General features: G+C 36.0%; 1 protein-coding gene across 1 annotated transcript in view; it reads left to right on the top strand.

The window, feature by feature from the left end:
* Nucleotides 1-7,492: 7,492 nt before the first annotated feature.
* The window catches only part of LRRIQ1 (leucine rich repeats and IQ motif containing 1), a 262,613-nt gene continuing 259,732 nt past the window's right edge, over nucleotides 7,493-10,373 (top strand). Inside the window, exon 1 of the mRNA XM_036298965.1 lies at nucleotides 7,493-7,630. Within this exon, the coding sequence (XP_036154858.1) occupies nucleotides 7,493-7,630 (138 nt within the window). The remainder of the gene's footprint in view (nucleotides 7,631-10,373) is intronic.

Genomic DNA, 10,373 nt, shown 5'->3' with positions numbered 1-10,373 from the left:
AACGAATCAAGGACGCCCACAGTCATGTTTGCACAGAATGGTAGGAGGAGATGTCTTGTGCTGATCTGTCCACAAGCCCCACATATTGGAAACTGTGTCAATGAAAACGTAGATGTGCAAACACACAACAAGTCAGTGCAGATCCTATTTAAATATTTGTAGCATGAAATATCTATATTTTCTTTCACTGTAGGCAAATACTTTGTTTTTAACTTAAAGTCCGGGTGCGGTATTTCTTTTGTTCATTTCCTGATAAGTTAATCAATGGTCCAACAGCAGGGGTAATTTTAATAGTATAAATGCTGTAAGGAAGGATAATTTATAATATTTGACCTTTTCATAGTGCCATTTCAACTAATTAATACTCTAATTGTTTTTATTATTGTTTTTAAGTTCCTTCTAAGTTCCAGGAGATAGGAACACAAAAATGATTAAATAATAAAAACTGTCAAGGAATCAGTTATTAAAACCTGAAATATTTGTTGGTGTAGGAATAAAGGGAACTGGGATGCTTCAAAGAGAAGATGAATTTGAGATGATCCTTGAAAAATGACTAAGACAGTTAGATAAAAATGGGGTAGAGGTAGGAAGTTTTCAAGACAGATGGAAGAACACTGTGTCCACAAGCTTTACAGTGAAGTGCATTGGGGCATGGATCAGAGAAGCAAGAGATGGAAGGTAAGGCTAGAGAAATAAAGATTGTGAAAGGTCATGTATGCTCTGCTAAAATCTGCTTTTATTTTCTGAACATATTGGGGGACCATAATTCTGTCATCAGTGCACAAATCAAAGACAGGGAGACAATTTTCAAAGCTAACGCACTAGTTCATGAGAAATGTATGTGATCTAAACTGCAAGATGGCTGTGGAACAATTCCAGGATATGAGGGATATAATAGGAAATAAAATTGCCAGCAGTTGGGTGTTAGCAAGAGGCCATGATGAAACTTGACTCAGGTTTATAGAGCTTAAATATGTAAACTATTAGCATTACCCCACATCCTAAAATGTGTCATTTCTAATGATTCCCTTGACCATCAACATTTTGCAAATTCAGCACTAGTATGCTATGACTCTCAGAATTACCAATGAGGAAGAAACTCAGAAAGGTAAAATAACTTGCTTGATACCACGCAGTTAATATGTGGCAGAGCTGAGATTCAAACCCAGGGATATATACCATATAAGTCATCATCTGTAAATGACCCTTATAATAGCACACACCTCATAGGGCTGTTGTGAAAACTTAATGAGATTATGTTTATAAAGCACTGAACCCAGTGTCTGGCTAAATGCTAGCTATTAATCTCATTATACCACATCTTAGTATAGAAATATTAGGGTTATACAAGGGAGGCTGGCATGAGGATGGGAAATGGGAGGAGAACCGTGGGAAAGTATGGATTCTGAAGCAGGTGGTCTTGGCAGCTGCAGGAAGAGAGCACAAAGAGGCTAGAGAAGGAACCTGAAGGTTTGGGATAGTCTTTTAGTGGGAAAAGAGAAGAGAGGTCTAAGAATCTAATACTTTGGTTTGCTTATTAAAAATATAGTGGCTTGCCCTAGCCAGTTTGGCTCAGTGGATAGAGCCTCGGCCTGCTGACTGAAGGGTCCCGGGTTCGATTCTGGTGAAGGGCACATGCCCAGGTTGTGGGTGCAATCCCCAGTAGAGGGCGTGCAGGAGGCAGCCAATCAATGATTCTTCTTCATTATTGATGTTTCTCTCTCTCTCCCTCCTTTCCTCTCTGAAATCAATACAAACATATTAAAAAGCATATATGATGGCTCAATAATCATCTTTCAAAAAATGAAACAAACAAGCCAATACCTACTATGCAGTTATTTGAGTACTACAATGATATTCTGGAGTATTTAAATCACATCATTGCCATATGGAGAATAAGTCATCTGTTGAAGAAGAATACTATTAATTTAAAGCCCACCATCAATTAATATTTTCAAATAAATCTTATTCTTATCAGATATCTGAGGAATAAACAGTTCTCTTTCATCTTTTCATTTTCTCAAAAAATATTACATACTCTCTAGCAGTGGTTCTCAACCTTCCTAATGCCGCGACCCTTTAATACAGTTCCTCATGCTGTGGTGACCCCCAACCATAAAATTATTTTCGTTGCTACTTCATAACTGTAATTTTGCTACTGTTATGAATTGTAATGTAAGTATCTGATATGCTACATGTGTTTTCCGATGTTCGCGACCCACAGGTTGAGAACCGCTGCTCTAGAGAAATATGCTGTGTTAGGGCAATAGGATATAAACCAAGCAGACATACAAATGATTTTCAAATAAGAGCAAAATTTAATTTAAAAAAAGTTACTTATAAAATGAAAGGTTAAAAGGTTATTGGCAAACTAACTTAAACAATTTAAGGCTATAATTTCTAGGAAGATTGCAATGAAATAGATTTCTGCTAAACAATGCATCATTAAATAATAGTTTCAAGTTAAATTTATTTATAATCTATAACTATTTGAAATAATTGTTATTTTTTTCTGTAATTAGTGATATTAATTAGTGATCACTAAGGTATGGCTAGTTGATATAGTTTTCAGTCTTTTTCCAAAGTAAAAAAAAAATACCATGAGGAAATAAGAGATGTAGTTACACTCATCATGGATTAATTCATCTCCAGAAGAACTTTCAATATTTTTATTTTTGCCCTCAATTTGTTTGACAAGGTAAGGTTTATGAAGGAAAGCAATCTATACATCATCTTCAAGTTAGCTTATTACTAAATTAGCTATTTAAAATTGGTTTTAGAAATTAATTGATTACTAATAGATTATATATATATATTAGGAAAAGCCTAAATAATTTCATAATTACAAAAAAAATAAGCTTAAAATTTTTACATGTGGATTTCAATATAATATTCTAGTTTGACCATTATAAGTGAAGAGTTTGAATAGTCTATAAACCAGCCACAAAACTAAACTAAAAAAGGGGGGAGGGCATTTTAGCATGGACTTTGATAATGAAAGTATTAAATTTTATTAGATCTCAAACCAGGAATAGTTTAGTTTTGAAAATCATCATCTTTCTTGAATGAGGCATTAATGTATTTTTTAATATCAAAAGTCTACTGATTTCTCATTTTATATTATTTATTCTTAAGTTGATGCAATACAAATTTACTAGTATTGTTAACAAGCAATAGAGTCTATTTCTTTTCAAAGGCTCAATTAAATGTTTGCTTTTGGCTTACTGTATGTGAGATATCTTTTGCAATTATGCATAGCCACTTCCTCTTGGAATTTAATTCTTTGTTTGCAAACTTAAAAACACAAATATCTGTTACTAACTAAAATTAAATTTCACATTTGTATTCTAGATATTTGTTGCACACAAAAATCTTTGATTAATTTTTAAATAAAAATTAAATCACATGATTTATACATAAATTTAAAATATTAATATTAAAACAATGAGTCAGGTCAATATTTTACAGTAAAACGTAATTAGAAAATAAGTTTTCTAATTTCTCACTCCACTAACTCATTCATTTAGAGGATTTTTGATAGACATTGAGTGATAATTTACTTTTTTTTTTTTTTTTTTTTAAGAAACTGTTGTCATGGAAGGCAAACAATTTATTGGCTTCCTTTCATATTTCCGACCCCATAAATCACTATTCAGGATCAAGTTTTTGTGGAATGAACAAAGGCAATTTAACATTCACTAGATGCAAGTACTAGGCATAGATAGATCAGAAACAATTTAAAATTCTTCATTAACCACTTTCCAAAATTATTTAAATATTAACATCTACCTAAGTTGCTCATCCAGCTCCGGAGTTCCAGCGTTCATTGCAATTGCAGGAGGAGATAGTGTGTCCTACTGGGGCACCCGTAGGGAAAGCCGTCCATCTGCCTTGGGATTGGCTGTTGCCGTGGTTACAGTTTGTTTGGCTTCTCCGGGCGCTGTCTTCCAACTAGGTGGAGGGAGTTAGCTGCTGGTGGGTGAGCTAGGTCACTCAGGCCGGGGCCCCCCAAAGGCGGCCTCCCCCCGCAAGGGCGGGCCCCCCCGAAGGCCGGGGCCCCCAGGGTCGGGGTCGTGGGTGGGAAGGAGGTCGCGCGGTGGGAGCGCCGACGAGCCAGAGCCTCCCGGCCGAGACCCGGCTTTAGGGCGCGAGCGGGAGGGGCCGCGGGCTGCTGGGTGACTGCGCGAGGCTCGGAAGCTCCAGGCTCCCGTCATTTGGGGGGATTTTGGTAGCTTTAGTCAAACTTGATCTACTCGGACTAACCGTCCCTAAATGACGGTGCCCTCCTTCCCTCCCTCTCGATTCGTTCTTTCTCGTATTTTATTTTTTTCATATATAATTTTGGTTACTCTTTAAAAGTAGATTTCGCTCCCCTTTTATTATAGTTGAACTGTGGTTGAAAGGTGGAGTTACTTCAGATTCACCACTTTTAGCGGCTTTAGCCAATTCTAAGTGATTCTTTATAAACTTGAAATGTTTGCTGTAGTCCTTGTACTTCGGAATCAACCTAGGGCTGCACTCACCTGCCCGGTAACCACCAGCTAAGGAAGCGACTGAGGGTTTGAAAGGCAGCCAGTCCGAGTTGAAATGTGCTGTAAAAATGCACATCAGATGTTGACTAATTAGTTTGCAAACAAGAATGCAACCTTTTTATGTTGATCTTCGCAACAGTTTTTAATTGATTACATATCGAAATAATATTTTGGATAAAATAAGTTAATAAGATATATTATTGAAGTTAATTTCACCTGTTTCTCTCTATTTTTTAAAACATTGCTACTAACTAGAAAATTTAAGATTACAAATGTGCTCGAATATGTAATTGGACAGGGCTGATCTAAAGATCAGTGAATGAGCAGAGGGACATATAATGGAAGTGACTCTTACCTTTACCCTAGTCTCCTGCCTTTCTTTCTACATAAAGTTGTGTATACCTGTGTATTCTGCTTTAAAGCACATTTTTTAAAAAAGTTTCACCTGACCTTTAAATTGCACTTTAAGTTGGTTTGATTACAGAATCACATTTTGCGCCGGTGGTGGTGTTTTGTTTTCCTTTAGGTGAGAAAGGTTGTGCATAAAATTGAGTATTTTTAAACTAGTTTTTAAAATTATGAAAGCAGTGCATATTTATTATTTTAAAAATCATTCAGCATAAAGGTATGAAATTAAAATTACAAGTTCCTCAATGCCTTCCAGCAAGTTTCTGTCTAAAACTAAAGAGTGTGTGTGGTTACATAAAAGTGATATTACTCTGCATATCTTTCTGATACCTGCCCTTTCTTATTTCCCTTTGGCTATATTTCCTGAGGAGTACAGTAAGTGTGCTTATTTTTATTGAAGAACTTGTATATTATTCTATTCTACGGCTGCATCATAATTTATTTAACTGTTTTCCTAATGAGTACTTAGGATATCTTTACATTTTAGTGGTGTAATTGTAGATTCACATGCAGTCTTAAAAAATAATACTGAACTATCCCTCATAACTTTGTCCAGTGTCTTCCAATGATAATATTTTGTAAACTATATTATAATATCATGACCAAGATATTTAATTGATACAATCTGCTTTACTTTACTTATTTGTGTGTGTATGTCCTATATAATTTTTATTATCTGAATATATTCACTTATCTATTACCACAATCAAGATACTGAACAGTTCCAACACTATAAGGATTTCTCATGTTGGCCTTTTATCATCATAACCATCTTTCAACCCAATCAACTCCCAACTCTTATCAACCACTTATAAGTTCTCCATTTATAAAATTGTTGCATGTAAAAATGTTATAGTAATGCAATCCTAAAGTATCTCATGCTTTGGTTTCTCAGCATAATTCCATGTAGAATCAACAACAAAAAGTTGATTTTGAGATGGATGAATAAAATAAGGAAAAGAAAGAGGAAGGGAGGAGAGAGAGAGAAGGGAAGTATGGAGGGAGGGAGGGAGGGAGGCAAATCCAAGAAGACAGAAGTCAGAGGTTGAAAGGTCAGGGACTTGAGGAAAGAATGAAAGTTTGGAATAGTCTCTAAAATAAAATAATAGCTGACTAGTATAGTCATTTTCAAAATTATTTTTACGAAGACCTACAATAAAACAAACAACAAAAAGTAGGTTACGTTGTAATTCAAGCACACATACATACTTTAGAAACATGTTTGTTTTTTAATAATTCTTATCTTTAGCATATAGAGTATACTTATAGTTTCTTTTCTGGCCTATTCTAACATTTTCTATCCTATCATTAAAATTTGATAATCAAGAGCCACTAAATTATTTTTTTGATCTGCTAACGGATTATGATAAACAATTTGAAGATTATTAGACGAGATGTTCAGAAGGATTGCTGGGCAGATGAATAGCTTGACTGTCTTGCGGACCATTTGATAATGAAGAACTTAGGGTTTGAATTCAGGATGTCTGAATTATGATCCTGCCCCCATTCTTATTAATGTAATGGCTATCGACAGTTAAGTAACTTCTTCAGACCTGAGTGTTCTCATCTATACAATGACTCTAATGATCTTTAACCTTTTAAGTTACTCTGAAGATTATCCATTATACAAATGTCTTCTAGTGCCTGCCTTGTCACAGCTACTTAATACTTGGAAGCTAATGATAGTGATTATGATGATGACATACTGAAATGATGAAGATATACTGAAATATACTGATTAATGCATATCTATTACAAGTATTAAACATTTAAATGGCCCATCCAGCGTGGGTCAGTGGTTGGGCATTGACCTATGAACCAGGAGATCATGGTTTGATTCCAGGTCAGGGCACATGCTCGATCCCCAGTCAGGAGCTTGCAGGAGGCAGCCAATTAATGGTTCCCTCTCATCATTGATTTTTCTATTTCTTTCTCCCTCTCCCTTCCTCTCTGAAATAAATAAATATATATATATATATATATATATATATATATATGTATATTTATATATATACTTATATATATAAATATATATATTTAAATGAAATAAATTTTGATTTTACATGCCATAATTATCCAATATTACATGTTATTGTTGCAAAACATGGCTTTCTCTGGTAAAATTAACAACTCTGAGTTAATGAGTAGAAACTAGCCTTATGTTTCCCCCATACATAGACTTAAGTTGTTCTCTTGTGAGTATTTTAATCTCTGAATATTCAAGATGATGATATGTATTTTTCCATTAATCATTTCTATTAGGATGAGTTTTTCTGTCAAGTTTCTTGAATTCAGGAAGGCAAGCCAGCTCATTCCATGTAACTTTTCGCTTGGAGAATTAAAAGTCTAGTAATAGACCTGACCATTTGTAGTCAAACATTGTTCTTAAAATTATGGTACAGACATGATAAGGTGTGATAAACATTTGTTAAACTAAAATGTGTATATAGAGCCATGTTGGATTATTATGAAATATTAAAGAACCCATAATTTTTATTAGCATATTAGCCTCTTTAATTTTCTTTAATTAGTTCTGTGATTTATTGTGAAGGATGATGGAAGATGATGATGATGCAAAGCTCAACGAAGAAATACAAGCTGAACTGGACAAAATCAGCATTTCTTCTTTGGAAAAAGATGGTGTAGATAGTGATTCAAACGCAGAAACCCAGAGTGATGAGAGTGATGCTGTAAGTATTAAGTTTTGGACTTTTGAGCCCTTTAATTGGAGTAAACTTTTCAGGAGATATTTTAATTTCTCAGTGTGTTTTGTGTGTTTCTGTGTGCTTATCTCATGTTTAACCTTAGGATCTTCTTTAAACAGTGTAAATTGATAGATATTTAAACATAAAAGTTTGTTGAAGATAGAAATCACCTTATAAACCACATTCTATATGTGCATTTTTTGGGGTAAAATTGGGATTATACCATGTTATGTATATATATTTGTATCCTGCTTTTTAACATTAATCACGAACATTCTAATATGAATATATATGGATGGAAGCAAACTTTATGTGAAAACTTTAGATCTATAGAGGTAATTATTTTTTTAATCAAACGTTATCTTTTCACTTGTGCATTTCTTCCAATGTTTATATGCTTAAAAAATCTGTTTATGATTCTTTTTTTACATCAAAACTTTTAATACAATGGAAATTTGTTATAAAATGAAGATCTGATTTGAAATTTTCTTGAACATACTTAGCTAATGTTCCTAGTGTCACTTGTTGAATAATCCAACTTTTCTCAATTGATTTAATATCTTTTTATACATTTAGTGTTTTACATATGATCTATCCAAGATTACCTAATATTTCTCATTACTCTGTTAATTTTTGCTGTATTATAGTTTATGTTTTTTAATTTCAAAAGAGTCCAATTTTGTTTTGTTATTTCAAAATCTTCTCAACTAAGTTTTTTAAAAAATCCCCACAAAACTCACTTGCCAAGTTTCAAAAAATAACTATATTCTAAGTTTTCATTAGGATTTCAATAACCTACATATAATATTTGAGAAAATTTAATATTTTTATATTACTATGTCTTTTTAGCCATAGCAAATTTAAATGAAACAAAATATCCTGATATTATTCATGAGATTATGAAATTCAACAGAATCATAGATATAATTCATAAAACCTGAAAATGAAAAGCTAATTTTCACTATATATATTTGTTTGAAATATGCCTTTTTTTGCAGTTTTTTTTTTTTATTATTAAAACACTAGAGGCCCAGTGCACAAAAATTTGTGCACTCAGGGGGGTCCCTCAGCCCGGCCTGTGCCCTCTTGCAGTCTGGGACCCCTTGGAGGATGTCCACCTGCTGGCTTAGGCCCGTTCCCCGGGGGATTGGGCCTAAGCTGGCAGTCAGACATCCCTCTGGCAGCACAGGAGCCCTCAGGGCATGTCTACTTGCCAGTAGGGAGTAGGTCTAAGCTGCAGTCAGACATCCTTGGAGGTGGGAGAGGCTTCTGCCACCACTGCTGTGCTGGCAGCCATCAGCCTGGCTTGTGGCTGAGCAGAGCTCCTCCTGTGGGAGCACACTGACCACCAGGGGGCAGCTTCTGCATTGAGTATCTGCCCCCTGGTGGTCAGTGTGTGTCATAGTGACCAGTCCTTCCCAGTCATTCTGCTGTTAGGGTCAATTTGCATATTACCATTTTATTATATAGGATAGAGGCCTGGTGCACGGTTGGGGGCCAGTTGGTTTGCCCTGAAGGGTGTCCTGGATCAGGGTGGGGGGTCCCACTGGGGTGCCTGACCAGCCTGGGTGAGGGGCTGATGGCCATTTTCAGGCTGGCCACACCCCCCAGCGACCCAAGCTCCCAGCCTCTCCTTTTTTGTTTTTCAGTGCCTCCTTGAGCGGAGGCTAGGGTGGCTAGAAGCAGGTATCTGGGATTTATTTATCTTCTATAAATGAAACTTTGTAGCCTTGAGTGGGGCCCAGGGCTGGCCAGGGCAGGCAGGAAGCTTGGCTTCCTCCATCGCCAGGGGCAACCCAAGCCTCCTGCTTGCTCCAGCTCCATGGCCACCGCCATATTAGTTGGGTTAATTTGCATACTTGCTCCTGATTGGCTGGTGTGTGTGGCTTGTGGGTGTAGCGGAGTGTTGGAGTGACAGAGTGATGGTTAATTTGCATCTTTTTCTTTTATTAGTGTAGGTTTTGATGTTGATATTATTGCAGGTGTTCACCTTCCCCCTTTCACCCTCCCCCGTTTCCTGCTCCCTTGGGCTTCACCACAGTATTGTCAGTCTCCACAGGGTATGCATGTATGTTCTCTAGCTAATCCCTTCACCTTCTTTATCCAGTCACCCTCAGCCCCTCCCCTTGGACACCATCCAGTCTGTCCCACGTAGCCAAGCTTCTGGTTCCAATTTGTACATCAGTTTATTTTATTCATTAGATTCCACATATTAATAAGATAATATGGTATTTGTCTTTCTCTGACTGGATTATATTGCTTAACATAATGCTCTCCAGGTCCATTCATTCTGTCACAATGGGTAGAAGTTTCTCCCTTTTTAGAGCAACATAGTATTCCACTGTGTAAGTGTACCACAGATTTTTATCCACTCATCTACTGATGGGCACTTGGGCTGTTTCTAAATCTTGGCTATTGTAAATAATGCTGCTATAAACAGGGATGCATATATTCTTTCTGATTGGTGTTTGGGGATTCTTAGGCTTTATTCCCAGAAGTGGGATTACTGGGTAAAAAATCAGTACCATTTTTAATTTTTTGAGCGAACTCCATACTGTTCTCTACAGTGGCTGCATCAGTCTGCATTCCCACCAGCAGTGCATGAGGGTTCCCTTTTCTCCACATCCTCACCAGAGTTTGTTTTTTATTGATTTATTGATAGTAGCCATTCTGACAGGTGTGAGGTGCTATGCTCTTTATAGCCTTTTACCTCATCTATGCATTTTCT

Source organism: Myotis myotis, unplaced genomic scaffold, assembly GCF_014108235.1.
Source record: "Myotis myotis isolate mMyoMyo1 unplaced genomic scaffold, mMyoMyo1.p scaffold_m19_p_3, whole genome shotgun sequence".
NCBI lineage: Eukaryota > Metazoa > Chordata > Mammalia > Chiroptera > Vespertilionidae > Myotis > Myotis myotis.
This window is presented reverse-complemented; position numbering and strand designations above follow the sequence as displayed.